General features: G+C 45.5%; 2 protein-coding genes across 2 annotated transcripts in view; one reads left to right on the top strand and one right to left on the bottom strand.

Moving 5' to 3' along the window:
* heatr1 (HEAT repeat containing 1) overlaps positions 1–4,295 on the bottom strand; it is a 30,174-nt gene extending 25,879 nt beyond the window's left edge. The window contains exons 1-6 of the mRNA XM_038269703.1: positions 4,221–4,295; positions 1,848–2,002; positions 1,555–1,771; positions 426–567; positions 249–350; positions 28–168 (exon numbers count right to left, since the gene is read on the bottom strand). Coding sequence (XP_038125631.1) covers positions 28–168; positions 249–350; positions 426–567; positions 1,555–1,771; positions 1,848–1,989 — 744 coding nt within the window. The 5' untranslated portion in view covers positions 1,990–2,002; positions 4,221–4,295. The remainder of the gene's footprint in view (positions 1–27; positions 169–248; positions 351–425; positions 568–1,554; positions 1,772–1,847; positions 2,003–4,220) is intronic.
* A 3,607-nt stretch (positions 4,296–7,902) lies between these two features.
* Positions 7,903–19,368, top strand: LOC119772969 (SUN domain-containing protein 1-like). The gene is made up of 19 exons (XM_038269701.1): positions 7,903–7,973; positions 8,351–8,715; positions 8,795–8,821; positions 8,888–9,070; positions 11,291–11,392; positions 11,483–11,548; positions 11,801–11,876; positions 12,037–12,071; positions 12,280–12,449; positions 14,283–14,558; positions 14,636–14,728; positions 14,796–14,857; positions 14,955–15,102; positions 15,181–15,453; positions 15,527–15,611; positions 15,751–15,866; positions 16,028–16,195; positions 16,266–16,358; positions 18,733–19,368. Exons 1-19 carry the CDS (start codon positions 7,903–7,905, stop codon positions 18,844–18,846), a joined length of 2,523 nt encoding a protein of 840 aa, XP_038125629.1. The 3' UTR covers positions 18,847–19,368.
* The last annotated feature ends 905 nt before the right edge of the window (positions 19,369–20,273 follow it).

The following is a 20,273-nucleotide window of genomic DNA, read 5'->3' as shown; positions in this document are numbered from 1 at the left end:
CCAGTGTGGATCAGAGCAGGAGGTTACCCTCTGGACATATGGCAGCAGTTTGGCGACGATGGAGTCAGACACAGAGTCCACAGCGTCCAGAGCGGGGACAATGGTGGAGGCGTAGAAGGAGAAGATGACTCTGAGCTGAGAGAAGCTCTCCGAGTGTCCGGAGTAAGCCTGAGGAGGAGGAGATCAGAGATCAGTTACATAGAAGCCAGAAGCAACGAGGAGGAGAAGCTGCTGCTCTCTGAGGTTACCTGGATGGAGCGCGTCACCATGGAGCAGATGAAGTCCATGAAGCTCAGGTCTGAGTAGCAGTGTGTGATCAGAGTCCCCCTGGACAGCGGCACGCCCGGTTTCTGCAGAGACATCGACACTTTTCAGGGATCCGCTCAGTCAGAGTCAGCGGAACCAGCGGGAGGACAGACTCTGACCTGCAAGCAGCGCAGCCAGTTCCAGCGGCTGGAGGCGTCTCTGAGCTTCAGCAGCTGGACGACGCGGACGAACAGGTTGGTGTCGTGGTACGGCAGCGCGCAGGCCAGCAGGCTGTCCGGGTTATAGAGCTGGACGTGGAAGCTGGACAAAGACCACAGAGGACATGATAGCTCAGTCAGAATCCTGAACCTACAGGATGCTGCTTTTTCTGCTTGTTCAACACAAACTTTTATGGATCGCAGGAGAAGAACAGCGACAAACAAAACAACGTTAAGTATTTTAAAGATAAAAACAAACAAACAGTTAACATACAGAACTTGCATTCAGAACTCCTGAGCTATCTCTATAGTTCTGCTGCTATAGGCTTAGACTGCTGGAGGACATAGGAACCCCTTTTTCATCATTCTGCTTCATTCTATCTCTATTCTCCCACTCTGCAGAATCTGTTAGTTCAATCTCTAACGTTCTGCTCTCTCTGCTTTTTCTCATAGTAGCTTCATCTGGTCTGTTCCTGTTTGGCTGTGACTCCATCCTGGAGAGAAATATCAGCTGTGCTGCTGCCATCAACACCTTTGTTTCTAGATGTTGGAGCTTGGCCTGTTTTCCAGTGTAGTCCTGTTTCTCTGACTGTGACTAACTGGATGTGCTCTCTTCATCCTCTGACATGGGAGCTGGCTCGGAGCTCGTCTGCCTGGCTGTGTGTTTCCTGGACGGGGCCGCCTGTGGAGCTGGTTGACAGTTGCCTTTTGTATCTATGCTTTTTTTTCTATGTCTGCTTCTGTCTCCTTGAACCCCAGTGGGCCTCAGCAGATGGCCGCTCACACTGAGCCTGGTTCTGCTGGAGGTTTCTTCCTGTTCAAAGGGAGTTTTTCCTCTCCACTGTCGCTACAAGCATGCTTAGTGTGAGGGATTGCTGAAGAGTCAATGAGTCGATGCAATCAGCTGGTTTTCCTTAGATAGAAAACTTTGAATCAATCTGACTGGATGATCTGGTGAACTGGAAAGTGACCTGAGATGACATGATGTGAATTGGAGCTATAGAAATAAACTGAATAGAACTGAATTCTTCAGGACCAGAACTCTGCCGCCGGTTTGCTCAGAGCTCAGGCGAGAAGCAGAGCGACATACCGATGAATCAGCCACTCGATGCATTTGTGAGCCGGCTTCAGTAGAAAATAGGGGCAGAGCCGCGTTAGGAACAGCGAGATTCCTGCATCCAGCTTCTCGTTGACCTCCTTGGACTGGACGCTGCGCTCCAGCGTCAGCGACGCAGGGCTGAACAGAGTGTCCTGGAACTCCAGGAACGCCGGCTCAATTCCCAGCAGCTCCTCCAGCCCCGTGCAGCCTGGAGAAGACGGGAGAGCGGGACGTTAGCTGGAAAACAGGAAGTTCTCCTGCGTCAGCTCTGCTCTCAGACTCACCCAGGGCGTAGAAGGTGCTCCTGTCCACGGTGGCGGCATCTTTAGGATCGAAGAGCAGTGAGGCGACCTCTTTACGGGTCAGCAGGTTGGGGTCGCTCTGAGGCAGCGCGAGCCTCTTCAGCTGGAGAGCCAATGACGTCATGGTGGCTTCTGAGCTGAGGGAGACGCAAACATCAGGAGATGAGACACATCATCTGAAGGGGTCACAGTTAGACATGGAGATGCTTTCCTAGAGGGGAGGGAATAAAACAAGCAGGCCGCACATCTTAGATTGAAACGTATTAAAAATAGAGATGCGATGAGCCGAGGCTTCGAGGTGTGTCGAGTAGTGAAGGGGGCGTTTCCGCGAGGCTTGCTTCATTTGGGGGAGGAGCCAAAATAGATGACATCCAAAGCCTCCTTACCCGCCATACCATGTGACCGGTTCAGGAAGTGGTTCAGCTCGCCCCGAACTTCAGCAGGCATTTAAACCGCCTCAGTCAAGATGTGGGCGTTTATAGGAGACTTGCTGTCAGTTGGACAGAGTTTGGATAGATTCTAAGAATAGAATGGTTGAAAAAACAACCAATCTAGTTGGTTAAAACTAGTTTGGTTAGATTAAACAATGTATTGATCAAATCTGAGCAGGCTGCTGGATGCAGTTGAAACATTAGTGTTAAGAAGTATTGCTTTCTGCAGAGCTTTCTAAGCTAGTGGCGTTAGCTGCAAGACGTGGTCCATCTTTCCTGTGGTTGTTGGTTCAAATCCCATCTCAGACTTTTGAAAGTTGCAATAATACTTTACAAGTATTTTGGCTAATGTGACTAATTTGTATTGGTTTGCTATAGTACGAATATAGATCGGGTAAAAAAGCTGCCAAATTAGATTGGTTGAACACATAACTTCCAACTAGAATAAAACCTGTGGAAAAACTTTTATGTTTGAATAAAAATAACTAACACCTTTCATTTTGCTCATCATTGCGCAATTTGCTTGAGCCTGAGCTTATTTCACTAAAATTGCAGAAAAACAGTGAACCTTAAATGATTGTTCTCTTTTAAGACACTAAAAAAAAAAACTAAAAAAGATTGTATTTTACACACCAAAATTTAACAATTTCAAAGGAACTTAAATGGGGAAAAAGAAACAAAGAAAAACAATTGCAAAAAAAAATCCCAGATTATATTACTGACTGTAGTTCTGCTTTCCACCAGTAGGTGGTGACATATTTGCATGAAGCTTCATGAACTGTGGGGATCGTTGAACCAATTTGGCCAAAACGGTTAAATGAGGCTTCATCTCAGCATCACTACTTAGAAAAAAACATGAAGGACCCTCCAGTTGTTCACTTCAAAGAAAATCAGATGTTTAAAGACTTTTTTCTAAGTTCTTTCAGTGATAACTGTGTTGATTATTTTAATGGAAATCATTAAACCAGAAGCAGGAAATTATTGAAACAAATACAACGAATATTAATGATTTTAAAAAACTTGGCAACTTAAACTGATTCTAAGGGCCCCTGACTGATGGGGCCCAAAAGAAGAAAAGATTAGTCCTGCTATATTTTATATTATAAAAAGAAAATCCAGCAGTAAAATCAATAATAAATAATCAGCAGTAAACACTGAAACAACATAAAAATCTGTGTCAATATTAAAACTGTTTAGTTAGATTTTTATATTCAGATTAAATTAGAGCCATTAAAAGACATCAATCTGGATCATTCTCATGAGCCGCCTGAATGAGCCTCACCAAAAATACAGGTTTTATTGTAAATAAACGTTCGCATGAACGAAAAATAATGTGTCCTTTTATAAAGTTATAGTGAAACCTAATGTAAAAACCCTTTTTCTATCCATAGATACAGCTGAGCTTTTTGATTTAAATAAGCTGTTACTATTTTTGATAGGATGTAAGTGTAAAATTTAAAGTTAATGTAAATTTAACTTTTTCAGGTTCTGATAATTTTCCTTATTAGAAATATCTCAACAAAAATTAAATCGACAGCATAGAGGATAATCTTCATTAGCATAGCAGTATTAAAGCTTGTGAATTCTGGGTCGGGGGCCCAATATCAATGTCTGTCATGGGGCCCCAAGTTCCTTGCGGCGCCCCTGTGATAGCGGAGGTTAAACTGTCGTTTGTCCATCGATGGTCCATTTCTGCTTTAATTAGATTTATTTTGTCCAATAAAAATCCCGGTTATGTCTGATTGACCTGAACAGAGGAAACTGAGTCTTGGCTGAGTTAAACACACAGAGGGAAGCACGCGCTGCTGCTTTCCTCCCATTATTCCCAGTTAGAGCCGCGCTGGGAAGCTTCCTGCCGTCAGAAACACTTCAACACAAACTAACATCAGAAACCAGAACATTTCACTAACAGATCAGCACCTACCGAACCGAACAGAAGCCTTCAAAACACACGTGCGGGCAGTCTGCGCCGGAAGCTGCTCTCTACATCCGGTTCACCGAAAAGATAGTTTGATGGAGCGATGCTTAACTTCGAGGTCACCTAATGCTTTGACACGCAGAAAATAAATCCAATTTTTTAGTTTATCGACATCAAGAAAATGGTCTTCCACATGCAAATATAAATAACATGATTAATAATTGTTACATTTATTAAGATTAACCTCTTATTTAGGGTGTAAATGTATAGCTGTAACATAAATTAATTATGTTTTACACTTATTCTATATTATCAGTGTAAAACATAATGACATGGCTTGTTTGTTTGTTTGTTTTTTTACTTTTTTAAGGTATTCTATATATTATTATGAATGCGTAAATGTGTGGAAAAGGTTGATTCGCTGAGATAATTTAGGGTGAACCATCTTAGGGTAAATTTACGATCTCTGAACAATCCTTGGAGCCGTTACCGCCTCTCGCCACTAGGAGGCGCTGATAACTCGTAGTTATAAAGCTAGCAGCAGCCTCAGCGGCGCTGATTCGTTGACTGACGGAGGTAAAGTCGTTGTCATCTGATAATTTTTCATGAAATTAGCTTTTCTCTGCATGTTTGAGCAGCCTGAGTGCTGGCAGCTGTTAATCTGCAGTGTTTAGCTAGCAGCTGTTCAGTGTTTAGCTAGCAGCCGCCGCTATCCGCTCAGTTTATTTCTCTGAACTCTGCTGAAGGTAAGTTCAAAGATTGGTGGTCGTTCAATTTGTAAAATAGTTTAATTTGAATAATATGTTGTGTTTTATTTGCTGTTTTTTCTCTGAAAGCGACATGGCTAAACTAGTTTGTTTTTCGCGGGGCTCCGCCCTCTTCTAACGCTGATTGGCTCGATGCAACATCAATTTTCTTTGCTCCACGCTGATTGGCTGAACGTTATTAATAAGCGGCTATCGCTTTAGAGAAACGGAGAGACGTTTAGGATTTCAAACTTTGTGCAGAAACGGAAGAGGATTAGGGCCACTTAAAATTTTTTTTTTTAAATGTTAACAGATTTTTAAATATTATTTTAGTTCAATATGGGAAAAAAACTTCTGACTTTAATCTGAGAATTCTGACTGAATTCTGACAGCTAACAAACATGTTAGCATCAAGCCGTAGCCATGTCTGTTTTAGAGTCTAGCTCTCTTGTTTTAATCACCTTCTGCTCTTCCATTAATCAAATAGCATCACCAGGGACGGAAAAGGTCGCTTAATTCCATCATTTTCCACCAATGTGTTCCTGTTCCTCCCAAATAACTCACATCTCTGTCAGTGAAGCTGAGTGCTCCACATCTCTGCCTTCATGGAGCCCATCTACATTAAGATCCACAATTCTCAGATTAAAGTCAGAATTCTGAGATTAAAGGCAGAATTCTGTCTTTTTTTCCATATTAAAGTGTCCCGAATCCTCTTCCACAGTATTGATAATTAATTTAAAGGTGAATTATCAAAGAGTAAACCTTGAAGATTTATTAGGAATAAAGAATTAAACCTAAAGGGTTTACTAATGAAGTAAACTTGAAAGGTCCTGCAGCGGAAAACAGGAAAAAAGACAAGGTTTGTGTATGTAAAATGAAAATATGCTCAAAGGGGAATTTTTGTTTTTGCTTTTTGAAAAACCAAAGCAAACTGGTTAAAACTTTATTTCAAGGTTTGAAGACATTTCACTTCCCATCCAGGAAGCTTTTTCAATTGAAAAGCAAAAGCTTTCTGATACAGATCTGTATTTTCATTTTTACGTTTCACGAAGAATACTGCTTATTAATATAGATTAATTAAATCCGCAGGGGGGTAATTACTAGAATTAGTATTCACTCAATGATGGCAACCGAGTGAGACTACTGGCTTGATCTGAAGCCATTTATGGGATTTATGAAAACCGCTAATAAAAGCCGTTTATTGGGATTATAAAACCCAAAGCTGCTGCAAACAGACACTTATTACTGTGTGAAGGAAAACAGAATCAACCTGAGGAGGAACCCATGAGATGATGAACAGGTTCCATCTATTACAGCGTTTTGATTCTTCATCCTCACCTGCTGACAGGTGATTTCGCCTAAACGCATACATTGATCCACCACCATTCAAGAAATAATCCTATAATGTTATCATGGTCACAAGACTGTGGCAAGCCGTTTTTATATGTACTAGATTTATTGAATATGTATTTCTGATAACTGAAAAAACTGTTTTTTTTGTCTAAGTGACCTTTTTAAACAAAATGACATTCTTCACATCTAGAAAAAAGATTCTGGATGTCTAGAAATTAACTATAGATCTCTATATTTTTATTGTTAGGGCTCATCATTTGTATTATCTAGAATATGAAGAAAGGCATTTCAGATATATATACTAGTGTTGCCCCCATACCTGGCTGATACCATCCCGATACCATATAAAACACTAGATTTAATATGGGCCATTTATTGGGATGATAACATCCGAAGCGCGGCTGCAAACAGCTCTAAGTATTTACTGTTTGATGGAAGACTGAAGAACCCCATGAGATGATGAACAGGTTCCATGTATTAGAGAAACATTTTTATTCTTCATCCTCACCTGCTGCCAGCAGAATTCACCTAAATGACACAGTGATCCACTACCATTTAAGAAATAACTCCATAATGTTACAACAGGTCACAACAAGCTATGGCAAGCCATTTTGATACGTATTAGTTTTACAGAATTCCTGATATCTGGGGGAAAAAAGTTTTCCTTTTCAAAAAGACAATTGCAAACAAAAATTCTTCCCATCAAGAGTAAATGTTGTAGATGTCTAGAAATGAATTAGAGATCTCTATATTCCTATTTTTACTGCTCATCATTTGTATTATTTACAATCTAAAGAAAGGTATTTCAGATATAATAAATGCATATTCAGTCAAGCTGAAAGATGTAAGAATGGGTACTTAAAGTATATAAAACTTAATTCTTACTGATTATTTTTATTTCTCCTGCAAAAATTTAAGTTAGGAAATCTATTATTTTAATTTAATCTACAGCTGGAACAACGGAGAGGAGAGTGCTTTTAATAAATGTAAAAACGGCCTGCCATAACAGCCATTACCCCGAGCAGCAATCCTCTCCTTCTCCCTCTCATTTGCAGCTGTAGCGCTGTTTCTCTGTCATTTAAACACATTTTCCTTTCCCGATTTGTTCATTAAAATCTAAATTTCCAGTGGGGTGAAACGGGCACTTCCCGTTGCCACGGTGACTCATTGAATCTGGACTGATAATGGCTTTTCATCCTTTGGACCTCCTCAGAGTTGATTGGACGAATTCACGGCAGCTTTTATGAAACTGAAAACTGAGTTTCCACCCTGAGGTTAAATAAATCCAGAGTTTGTTAAACCTGCTTATTGAATCGTGTTTCTGGAACGTTCCCTGTGGATTATTACACTCATAGATCTGATTTCTCAGCGTTTAAAACTCCAGTTTGCTCCAGATTTTTTTATTTATCCAAACCAGCAGCTCTTTCCTTCCATCTTGTTTTCTGAACTTTGGATTTCTTCTGTTCTGCTTTTATTGGAGTCGTTTCACCTGACCCGTGTTTATGGGCGGAGCCTAATGGGCTCGGTGACCCCTGGCCGGGGCAGGAAGCGTTGGCAGGTTAAGGGCTGAGCGATCCGTGCGTTCTGTGATGTGTCTGTGTGCGTCTCCTGTAATGGGAGAGGAAGACGAGGAGCTGGCGAGCTGGGGCTGGACTGGCCTGTGTGTATCCTCCACTCATGTGTCCGTATGTAGGTCAGGCTGTGGGATCAGGTTACAGGGATTTGTTGTAATCAGACTGGGAGCGATCAGGCGGGCAGGAAGTGAGCACCTGCTGGTTTAATGGAGCCTCAGTGGTTCTGATGCGTCACTGATTCCTAAACGTTCACTCAGAATGAATCAAAGCACTATTAATGCATTTCTGTTAAACTAAAATAAAACCTTAAAGACTTAAAGAAAAATCCCAAACCTGTCGGTTCATCCCAGCAGGAACACGCCTCATTAAATATGATTCTTAGATTGTTTCAGATTTTAGAAATAAAAAGATTAATGTATGAGATCTGGTATCAGAAGCTCTTCCTCCTCCTCCTCCTCCTCAGCTCCAGCTACTCCTCCTCGCTGTCAGACTCTGAGCAGGACCAGCAGATCTCCTCCTCCATCCAGACAGGACTCATGTCCAGACGCAGCCTGCGGCTCGACGAAGGCCTCCTGGAGCGTAGTCTTCCTCACAGCGGCGCCTCCTATGGCGTGGGCGGAGTTAGCTGGAGGAGCAGCAGGCCCCGTCATTCGCAGCGCCACTCAGCCTCCTGCTCAGAGTCCCTCCTTGCCGGTTCTCCTCGTAAACCAGGAGGCCATTTTCTCCACGACAGCAGCCTCCACAGCCTGACCTCCGACGCCTCCTTGATGTCCTCGCTACTGGAGGAGTCGTCCATCCGGGAGAGCACGCTGGTGGAAACCTTCTGGGGTACGCCTGCTCACCTGACCGACGTCTTCATCATCATGCATCAGGCTGGGTTTAATGCTCTGCTCCTCTTCCTCCTCAGGTCTGGACCAGGATGAAGATCCCAAAGGTAGGTCTATGAAGATGGCGTGTGGTTAGAAAGGCTGCTCCTCTGTTCTCACCTTCTCTCCCTCAGAAAGCACCATCATAGCCAGCGAGAGCAGCGCTCTGATTGGTCCAGACAGCTGCTGCGCCAAACCGCCGGCCCCCAGCCTCGCCACGGTTTGCTGTCGAGACTGCAGCTGTCCGAGCGAGCCGAAGGTCGAGACGGAAACCTCCACGGTCTACTGCCGGGAGCGCGGCCGCAGGGGCCGTACAGGTGAGGGGGCGGAGCTTATCTGAGTGCAGAACAAGAACAGAGAAAAAGACCTTCAGGAAAATCACTCTGGAACGAGGAGACGACTGAAAGGGATCAGTAAAGATGGAGGCCCTGAAAGGCCCGATAAACGGAGAACCAGCGTGGGGCGGGGGCGGGCGGGGGGGGGTCCCGGTCAGCCCTGTTCCTGTTTGGACTTGGACGCCACTTATAGTATTTTTCTCAGAAACAGAAACTGTTTGAGAAAATTCTCCCGAGGCAGGTGGAAGAAGACGCCTCCATTAGATAAGTTAGGACCGACGGCCCGGTTCAGAGGTCCAGTCTGATCAGAACTCTGAGCAGATCACAGAATCTCTGACGGACCGGCAGCAGAACCATTAGTGGAATTTCCCTGTTTGAAACCATCAGATGATATTTCTGTGTTCAGTTTTTCATGATTTATTGATCCATCTAGTGTTGGACTGAAAGTCTCATTTTGACCGTTTTGGAGGCGGCTGCTCTGAGATCATCCCATCGTTCTTCTTCTTGTGACTGCAGCTGGAGAACGCTGGCTGAATGTCGCCTCCAGCGCTCTGCTAGCGGCCGCTACGTTTAGCAGGATCTTTGCTCTCTGCAGGGCCGCCCCCTGAACCGGCTGCATTTAGTGGACTGGGTGGGGTGTAGCTGAGGGTCTGCTAGCATCCAGACGTGGCTAAACGTGAAGGAGCAGCTTAGACCAGTGAAAGCAGTGAAGCTGTTGCTGATCGGATGTTTTCCTGCTGCTCTCCAGGCCTCCATGCTTTGTATAAACCAGTGCATGGAAATGAGCTGAGCTTTAATCTGTGGCCTTTTCCAGATGTGCTGCAGCTGTGGCTGAGCTCCGCCCTGCTGATGGTCAGGAGAACTGCAGCCTTCTGCTTCTCTGTGCTGCAGGCGTTCCAGCCCCCCCACCCAAACAGGCGCAGAGGTAATGAGCTCTGAAGGTGGAGGGACTCGCATACTGGTGTTTAACTGGGATTCAACACAAACTGGTTCCTCTCAAACAATGGGTGCCTCCCTTTGGCCGTCTCCTGGGTGAAATGCAAATGGTGGCTAACGCTCGCAGCCACTCCCCGCCGCAGGTGATGCCCTTTAGCTGCAGGAAGTCCCGACTCTCTGTCCCCTCCGCTCCGGCTGACTGTGGAGTCATGGATTTGAAGCCTCATCCCGTCGGATCGCTGTGTGAGTCAAACGTGTTGCAGTACGGCGTGCAGTCAGGAGAAGCGTAGCGCGTCTGCAAACGGAGCTGCAGGAAGCTGCGTCCCGCAGGATGGATCTAATGGAGAGGAACGATTTCTATAGACCAACTAAACCCTCTGAAAGGAGGGATTTTCTGCAGAAATCCGATAGCTTTTCAGACTTTAAGCTGAAAAATATTCCAAACTTTTATTTCTAAATGTTTTTAAGGGTTTCAGTCATTTGCATTAATATTTAGAGTTTCCTTAAACCCAGAATCGTTTAGATGTTTGAATCAGTCGTCGCCGACATGAATGTCTTTATTTTGAGCTTTTTCACTCCTTCAAACCATCAATGTATTCTGAGGCGGAAAATCTCTAAACAAACGGCTGCAAAGATTCAGGAAAACAGGAAGTTGGTACAGAAGTTTAGAGTGATTTTGGTCAAAGTTTGCCCAACTGGATCTGATGTTTTGTTAAACGTTTCTTAAGCATTCAGGTCAGAGTCATTACAAAAAAGTTAAAAACAATCTACTGGACTTTGTTTCCAAGTTTGAAGACGTTTCTCTTCCATCTAGGAAGCTTTTTAATTCAAAATGTCAGAAATTATAGCATGGAATGCTATTTCTGACATTTTGATGGGAAGAGAAACGCCTTCAAACTCGGAAACAAAGTCCGGAGGATAGTTAAATTTTTTTAGACTTTCTTAACGAGCTGCTCTGCTTTCTGCAGCCTTCTACCATCATCCTGAAGCTGCATCCTAATTAATTTAAGGTTAATTGAGTTTGTTTCCCTGTAAATAAGCTCCTGGAACGGCCTAGTCAAAGTTCAAACATTGAAAGCTGTAGATCCAAACCTGTGCATCAGATGCTGGTTTCTTTGTGAAGGGAACCGTTCAGATGGATCATTAAGATTCAGGAACCAGTGACTCTGATGGTGAACAGCTGGAAGCTTCTGGATCTTTAAATGCTGAGAGTTGAATGAAAGGATAACGGAGTCTGTTGCTCTAACTGGATGTTGGCGCCAACAGGTGACGACTGTAAGGAGAAGCAGCGCTCCCAGCTGGACCCCCCCTCCTCCTCCTGGTCATCCAGCCTTTCGGCGTTCATCTGCAGCGCCGCAGTCTTCACAGGTCCACTCAGTCAAACCCACAGTGGGAGCTACAGCAGCTTAAACTCTGGTCCTGCTGATTGAAATGCTAACGCTCAGCTTTGTTCTGCAGCTGCAGCTCTGTGGCTCCTGACCCAGACGGTTTTTACCGCTTCACTGAGAGCCGGACGCTCTGCAGGTCACAGCCGCCGTGTTCGCTGCCCGTTTCTCTAGATAGACGTCTGTAGGTCGGCGGTAGAATAGACGGCCTGGATTGGCCTCTGATCGGCTTCTTCTGGGTGTTTCTCTGCGTTTTCTTCTCCTCCTCTCAGAGGGAGCGTTTCTGGCTTTTTACTGTTTACTAGAAGTTCATCAATGGGAACATCTCCTCATAAAACCCGCCCTGCGGCTGAAGGCCTGCAGCCAATCCTGAATCCGTTTGTGTCTTCAGGTCGGATGGCGGGAGATGCGTTCAGGTGGGTCGGCAGTCGATGGAATCACGCGGGCTCACGCTTCCATCCCGGCAGGTAAGATGTTACTTTGCATCCTATAAGAGCTGCAGGCAGCTCAGCAAACCATTCTCTGCTCTGTGGAGTTGACCTTTGACCCACCCCCCCCCCTCCATCATCCTACGCCTGTTTGATTGGCAGCAGTTTAACATCAGACAGTTTTTTTTTTTCTCCTCAGGCTCTTGGTTGGACTCCTGCTCCTTCTGCTGTTCTGTAAGTTCTACTTGAATAGTTTAATTTCTGCAGCTGGCTGCTGGTTTTTTAGTTGTCCTGAGGAACTGGTTGTTTCATTTTGATGAGCTTCTGTGAAACAATCGCTGCTTTAGGAGGAGATTCCTCTCGTTCTCAGCATCAGAAAATAAAAACCTGCAGGAGATTCTGAGGAACGACGGATAATAAAACTCTTCTGCTCCTCCGTCAGGTTTGCTTTGGTTCCGTCCTGCTGGTCTCCATCTTCTCCTTCCCGGCTTCAACGTGGAGGATGTCCCCGGTCTGTCCTCTGTCCCCGTGTCTCCTCAGGCCCCACCAGCAGAGGGCGTCACAGACGATGAGGCCCAGAGTCCTCCCCCATCGGCTGCAAAGCCGCCTCAGGTAACTGATGAAGTATTTATATTAACGACCTCCAGGCTGCGTGCGAAGATGTAGATATCATCACGTACGCAGATGATGCTGTCGTCTCTGCCCTGATGGGACATTAATCTGGTTTCATCATAAATTTTAACAGCAGCAAAATCAGACTCTGATCGACCGCTAAATCGAGAGCTTTGCTTTTTGGCTCAGCTCTCTCTTAGCCAATAGACCGGTACAGGGTCACTTCACAGCAGACGCCGCACCAATCCACCTATCGATCTCCCGCTCCATCTTCCCCTCAACTGTTTCCATTTATGGTTAATCCAACTATTCATTATTTGTGCACATTAATTATGTTTTTGCTAAAATGCCATCAGAACGCTGATAATATTAAGTGTGTCTCAGCCCCCCCCCCTTCAGTGTCCGCCATATTGGATCAGTCCATTTGCTGCACATGTTCAGAAAGGTCCAAACAGACAGCAGCAAACCATTTGAAAACAAACCATGCAAAGAGCAGTGTTGCCAACTTAGCGCTTTAGTCGCTATATTTAGCCACTTTTCAGACCCCTCTAGCACTTTGATTTCTAAAAAGCTCCTAGCGCCAAATCTAGCGACTTTTTTCTGCTACTGGAGACTTTGGAGACAACATCTAAAAGCAGCGAACTCTGCTCTCCAGAGCGAGTAGATTGGTAACCCCGCCTCCTGCTCTCCTCTATCTTGTCTGCTGTCATGATTCATGCAGCTATTATTTCATCCAAATGAAAAATGGAGAACAGATAAGCAGATCATGGCTTGTCTACAGTGAAAAGAAGGACTGGGTTATTTACTTTGGCCTTTTTGGAAACACAGGAAGGAGCAATCAGCTAAGTGAGCTTAGTGCTTGGAAAAAATCTTTCATTCCTTTAGAGACAGCATGAAAAGTCAGCTGAGTACAAAACATAGAGAGGAAAACAAGAAGAAAAGGGACAAGAAGAGAGGGACACAACCTAGAACAGATAATGGATGTCTATTCTATTAACATTTCTCTATCTGGAGAATGGGGCTGTTTGATGTGTTGTCTTAATTCAAAGTGCCCCCAAATTTCCTAGATCCGCCCCTTGTAATGGTTTATTTTGTTGGTCCACTCTATAAAAGCCTGGAACTCGAGGCTAATTCTGACATTTTTAATTGAGAAAACTTCCTGGATGGGAAGCAAAACGTCGCCTAACTTGGAAAACAAAGTTCAGTCAATGTTTTTTAACTTTAGGTTTTTGGAATGACTATGATCTGGATGAATCCTGGAAGTTTCCACTTTGACGCTCTGGATTGTCCAGCAGGTTTTAACTGAAGCTCAACAAAAACACAGATTAGAAAAAAGTCTGATTTCTGGGTGATTTTAGTGCCTCCTGCTGGCCTCACAGTGGAACTGCTCGATCCGTCTGTAACCCAGAAGCTACCGTTTTAGACTCTTTATTCTCACTATTAGCTTTCTTGGAAAATACAGCATGCTAAGTTTTAATATCCTCATTCTATACAAACATTTTGTAATGATTTAAATAAATTAATTCAGCCCTGCTCGTACCAAACGGCTTCATCCACCCTGCAGTGGAAACTGTTTTACAATCAGCCTGATCCATCAAAGATTAAATCTGCTGTTTAATCTGCTGTTGCTGTTTTTCTTGTTGATTCATCCACTATTTAGGCAAGAGTTACGTTTTCCTCCATGAGCTTCTGTAACCTTTCAACTGCAGGTGGACGGTACATTTAAAGGAAACTGGGTCAAAGCATTTCAGCTCCTCGGTTTATGTTTTTGTAGATGAAATGAATAAAGTATTAAACCAGGCGTCCCACGTGTGCGATGGTCTTTCCTACCAGGAGGCTCCAGAGGCGGCTCCACCAGCTGTGGACGCTGAGCGGCTGGTCCACATGGAGCGGAGTCTGAGGGCGCTGTGGGAGGAGATGGAGGCCGCGGGGCGGCGTGCCGAGCAGAGTCACAGGGAGCTGCTCCAGCTCTACGCCGACCTCCGCCAGCAGGCGTCCGCCTCCCAGCGCGGCGGAGTGGATGTGGAGCTGTGGATTAGCGGGCTGATGGAGCAGCAGCTGTCGCTGCTACGCAGACGCCTCGACGCAGAGAGGCGGCAGAGGGAACAGGTTGGAGACTCAAACGTCTGATACCTGCTGGTTTCCTGATCGGAGCAGCCGATTCACTGTCATCGCCATGTCTGCAGATGCGGCGGCAGGACCTGCTGGTGCTGAAGAGCCAAAGGTCCCGTCTGGAGCAGCTGGAGCTGCAGCTGCAGCAGGTCACTGCCAGCAGTCAGGTGAGTCTGGAGGATAGGAATCCTTCTCTGGCTGCATCTCTCTGACCTGCTGCGTTTTGTTGTGCAGGAGCTGAATTTTCCACCTGACTCGGACACGGCGCCCCCTGCTGCCCTTCCAGCTACTCCCAGGTAGCCTTCGTCCTTCATCCTTCTGATTTAAACCCGACTGCTGGGTTTGGACCTAAAGGCTTGATTTTGTTGTTTTTTCTCTGCTCTCCACCTGCAGCGGCGCAAACGGGGACCAACATTCCCATGATGCTTTGCAGGCAGAGGTCACCCGGTTGGAGGCGGCTCTGGTGGACGTCAGGCGAGACGTAGACGGTCTGTCCGGGTGTCGGGGCGGCTGCCAGCGGCTTGACAGCGTCCAGCAGACTGTGAGAGACCCGACAGGAAGTTACCAAGAGCGCAGTTTCACAATAAAAGCCTCAATGATGACTCAGTCTCCCCCACAGGTTTCTCAGGAGACGTCGGTTCTGATCCGAGAGGAGGTTCGGGCTCTGATCTACGGGAACCAGCTGACCCAGTGGGGGGACTCTGTCCTGCCCGAGTCTCTCCTGCAATGGCTGTCACAGCGGTTCATCAGCGAGGATGACCTGCAGGAGGCGCTGTCCTCTCTGGAGCTCAGCATCCTGCAGAACATCAGCCGCCGGCGGCAGCAGCTGCGGGGGGAGGACCCGCTCCCAGATGCCGTTCTGGGTGAGGCCGGGAACGGAGTCACCAAGGAGGTGAGAGGAGGAGGTCTTTCCCCCCCCCAACATGTCGACATTACGGTTCTGAAAGGAGTCCCTTGTTTTCCAGGAGGTCCAGGAGATGTTGGCGGAGGCCCTGAGGCGGTTCTCTCAGGACAGAACCGGCATGGCGGACTACGCTCTGGAGTCTGGAGGTCAGAAACACTCCGCTATGGTTCCGCTGGAACGCTTCAGTTTGTCTACATTTTTCAAACGGACTCAGATGTTTGGTTTCCTGCAAACTCAGACGGTTTGGCCTCTTTCAGCTTCGTCATGTCTGTGTCTGTCCTGCAGGGGGCAGCATCCTCAGCACTCGCTGCTCAGAGACCTATGAGACCAAGGCGGCCCTGCTCAGCCTGTTCGGAGTTCCTCTCTGGTATTTCTCCCAGTCTCCTCGTGCTGTGATCCAGGTGACTCACCTGTTCAACCAACACCACCAGAACTCGGAGCAGATTAGATTCACATAAAGCCAGAATTTCCAAGTCGATTGGAAATAAAAACACCAGAAAGTTTAACTTTAGACGTCGTTATTCTGGTTCCATATCAATAATCCGTCGCCTTCGTCCCGCAGCCTGACGTCCATCCCGGGAACTGCTGGGCCTTCAGAGGCTCCAAAGGCTTCCTGGTGATCCAGCTGTCCATGAGGATCCTTCCCACGGCCGTCACCATGGAGCACATCCCCAAATCCCTGGCCCCCAGCGGGACCCTGCGCAGCGCTCCCAGAGACTTCAGCGTCTACGTAAGACGGAGCCAGACCCCTCAGAACCACAGAGTTTGGTCCAAGCTCATCTCTGATGCTGATTTTTCAGGGTTTGCAAACCGAGCGCCAGGAAAGAGGGAAGCTGCTGGGAAATTTCACCTACCATGAAAACGGAGAGGACCTGCAGACGTTCCCCATCGCTGTGAGTCGCTGCTGGAATTAGTTTAGTCATTTCCTGATGCGGTGGGAATGAGTTGCATGGAGGTTATTTTCTCTTGCTCTTCGGTAGCATCCGTAGTTTATTGAAGTGGAAACGGGTCACATGTGGTTCTGTTCTGTGACTTTTGCTCCAACGGTCCGACAAAGGAAGCTCAGAGGTCTGATTTGGTTGGACGTCCAGAGCGATTGGCTGGGAATGTCCAGAAACGCACGGCAGCAAAAGGAAACTGAAGCTCCTGTCACACCATGATGATTTAGACAGCATTTGCTGACGTATGAAAAATCTGGCAAAAACGCTGGCAAACGTCAACATACGGATTTTCTTGACATATGCCGGCATCTGCTCATACGTGTTCATCAGTTCCAGGTCACTTATCTGATGGTCGACATCCGTTCAGCATCAGTTCCTCATCAGTCGTGGCGTCTAGATTATCCTAAACCTCTGAGTATCTTATCCAGAACTTCTCTCCAAAGCATTTCAAAGTATCTGACGTGTTTCTAACTTGCATCCAGGGGGGGATTTACCATTAGGCAATACTAGGCAGTTGCCCAGGGCCCCAAGTTCCTGGGGGCCCCATAAAACTCTGTTTCCATGTATTGTTAATACAGCTATTCCTTATTTGTGAACATTAATGATGTTTTTGATAAAAATCCTTTCTCTAAAATGCCATCAGAACACTAATATTAAGTGTGTCTCAGCCCCCCCCCCTTCAGTGTCCACCATATTGGATCAGTCCATTTGCTGCACATGTTCAGAAAGGTCCAAACAGACAGCAGCAAACCATTTGAAAACAAACCATGCAAAGAGCAGTGTTGCCAACTTAGCGCTTTAGTCGCTATATTTAGCCACTTTTCAGACCCCTCTAGCACTTTGATTTCTAAAAAGCTCCTAGCGCCAAATCTAGAGACTTTTTTCTGCTACTGGAGACTTTGGAGACAACATCTAAAAGCAGCGAACTCTGCTCTCCAGAGCGAGTAGATTGGTAACCCCGCCTCCTGCTCTCCTCTATCTTGTCTGCTGTCATGATTCATGCAGCTATTATTTCATCCAAATGAAAAATGGAGAACAGATAAGCAGATCATGGCTTGTCTACAGTGAAAAGAAGGACTGGGTTATTTACTTTGGCCTTTTTGGAAACACAGGAAGGAGCAATCAGCTAAGTGAGCTTAGTGCTTGGAAAAAATCTTTCATTCCTTTAGAGACAGCATGAAAAGTCAGCTGAGTACAAAACATAGAGAGGAAAACAAGAAGAAAAGGGACAAGAAGAGAGGGACACAACCTAGAACAGATAATGGATGTCTACTCTATTAACATTTCTCTATCTGGAGAATGGGGCTGTTTGATGTCTTCTCTATTCAGAGGGGCCCCCTGCCTGTCTTTGCCTGGGCCTCATATTTCCTAAATCCGCCCCTGCTTCCAGCTACTGTATAATGGCGTATTGGCAGCGTTTTGGTATAAAGGGGGTTCACAGGAGGAAACTGTCAGTTCTCCTCCAGACTTCATCCCCGTCATAGGGTGAGCCAGAAGGTGATTGATGGATCCTTCCTGCGTTCACGCCCACCACCAACACACTTCCTAGCTTTATTTCTTTCCATTTGTTCTTTTTTTTTTTTTTTTTTTTCGTCTGGCAGTAAACGGCAGCTAGTTTTATACGATGCGATCAAATAAATTTTTTTTTTCTGCAGGCCAGGCGCCTCTGGACCCATCGCTGCCCCCCTCTGGACTCTGGTTGTGCATCATTTCCTGAGCATTATGCTGCTGTGCGTTATGCAGAAGTTAGGCTTTCGTTGGACAGAAGTTCTGGACTCGTTATGAATCCTCTATGTTTACGCCTAAAATAGAAAGCATCCATAGAAAGTTCAGCGTCTGCCAGCGTTTTAGGAGATTCTGGGACGTCAGGCAGACGCTGGAGAAATCAGCAAAGTGTGACAGGAGCCTTAAATGTAAAATCAAGTCGTAAACATGACGCAATATCCGATAACCCGACTGAAATGTTGATCATTTTCAAATTTATTCTCGCATTGAGTAAAGTTTTAAGTTTCTTTACCGCCTCAGGTTCAGAAAGTTGGCCGTTATCGAATGTCAGGATTTCTCTGACCCCCTTCAGGCGATGACTCTGGTCTGCTCCCGGACCGTCCGTCAGAGTTTGAACCAATCTGACTAAAACTGTCTGCCTGCGGGACGTTCTGGTTTTCCTACAAAGCAGATAAAACGGTTTCATTTCAGCACTTCATCGCCTACATGAGTTTGTTTTTCTGAGGCTCTTCCTGTCGGTTTTAAATCTTTATCAGGAGTTTTTATTTTTTTGTTATTGATCTATTTTAGTTTTGTATTTTTCTTTTTTTGTCCTCACTAGGAGAACGACGAGGCCTTCCAGATCATCGAGGTTCAGGTTCTGTCCAACTGGGGCCACCCGGAATACACCTGCATGTACCGCTTCAGAGTGCACGGGACGCCGAGCGCCGTCTGAGCCGCCGCCCCGCAGCCGGACCGTACGTTTCCTGTGGAAATGCTCCAACTGTTCTGTGATCCAATGAATCTGTTCATAGTTTAGATCCAGTTTGTTGCTGCTGCTGCTTTTCTTTTTAGCATCTATCAGGCGTGATGCGTCGTCCGCCGCCACTACAGACTGATTCAGAGTCCAGCCTCCCTGAGAGCAGAGCTTCTGTTCTTTATTTTCACGCTGCAGACGGAGGCGCTGAGTCCCATGACCAAAGATCACAGCAACGTTTCACATTTTAAAACGACTTTTAATGCAGAAACGCAACAGACTTCCTGTTTCAGCTCAGAACGCTGATTTTTAACATTCAGGATCTGAAGCTGATGATCTAAAGGGAGAGAAACTAGAACCCCTTCCAGCACAGCCACCGTTTGTCTTTCATTTAAAAGTTTGTTACTTATTTGCAATAGAGCTATTTTTATATTTGTATGTAAATATCTTTGTACAAGACTTTAAACTGAATTGTTATGTAATAAAGCTGCAACATTTTAATCGGTGGTTTTACTGCCTTCATTTGTCAGTTAGATGCAAATAGACCTGAAGTTCCTGCAGGGGTATATCCATTCTCTCCCAGAATTCTATTCAGTTTATTTCTATAGCGCTAATTCACATCATGTCATCTCAAGGCATGTTTTTCTCCTTCATGACTACCTCTGTGTGTTCTTAGATCAGCTGCTGTACAAAATGTTTCGCCACAAACATCACAGAGAAACTGCTTTTCCTCTGGGTGGACGCTCATGTGTCGACTGAGGGTTGAATTCTGGGTAAATATTTTACCACAGATGCTGCAACCAAAAATCTTCTCTCCAGTGTGGACATACATGTGCTTCCTGAAAGTTGAATTCTGGGTAAATCTTTTACCACAAATATCACAGCCAAATGGTTTTTCTCCAGTGCGGGTGCTCATATGTGCCAGAAGATTTGCAGTTTTAGTAAATATTTTGCCACAGACATCACAGCTGTTTGGTCTTATGTGGATTTTTATATGTACCTGTAGATTTTCAGTTGTACTAAATCGTTGACCACAAACATCAGTTATATGGTCTTTCTCCTGTGTGGCCTTCCATGTGTCTCCTAAGAATAGAGCTTTGGGTAAATCTTTTATCAAAAATATGACAGCAAAATGGTTTCTCTCCTGTTTGGAGTGTTGTATGTGTCCGGAGATTTATCCTTTTATTGAATCTTTTGCCACACACGTCACAGTTAAACGGTTTCTCTCCCGTATGGACACTCAGGTGTTCTTTAAGATTAGAGGTTGTAGCAAGTATTTTACCACAAACATAGCAGCTTAGCATTTTTCCCCTGTGTGGACGGTGGTTTGTGTGTTGTGAGAGCAGAACTCTGACTAAATCTTTTACCACAAATATCACAAACAAATGGTTTCTCCCCTGTATGGA

This window comes from Cyprinodon tularosa, unplaced genomic scaffold (genome assembly GCF_016077235.1).
Source record: "Cyprinodon tularosa strain WSP-4 unplaced genomic scaffold, ASM1607723v1 ctg736, whole genome shotgun sequence".
NCBI classification, from domain to species: Eukaryota; Metazoa; Chordata; class Actinopteri; order Cyprinodontiformes; family Cyprinodontidae; genus Cyprinodon; species Cyprinodon tularosa.
Note: the sequence above shows the minus strand (reverse complement) of the source record. Positions and strands in the feature narration are given on the sequence as shown.

Bases quoted from the DNA above. Each gene is read 5' to 3' on its own strand.
- LOC119772969 (XM_038269701.1), top strand. From the start codon at position 7,903: ATGTGTCTGTGTGCGTCTCCTGTAATGGGAGAGGAAGACGAGGAGCTG. The intron at 15,454-15,526 runs GTGAGAGGAGGA...CTTGTTTTCCAG, and splicing joins GGAACGGAGTCACCAAGGAG to GAGGTCCAGGAGATGTTGGC. The intron at 16,359-18,732 runs GTGAGTCGCTGC...TGTCCTCACTAG, and splicing joins TGCAGACGTTCCCCATCGCT to GAGAACGACGAGGCCTTCCA.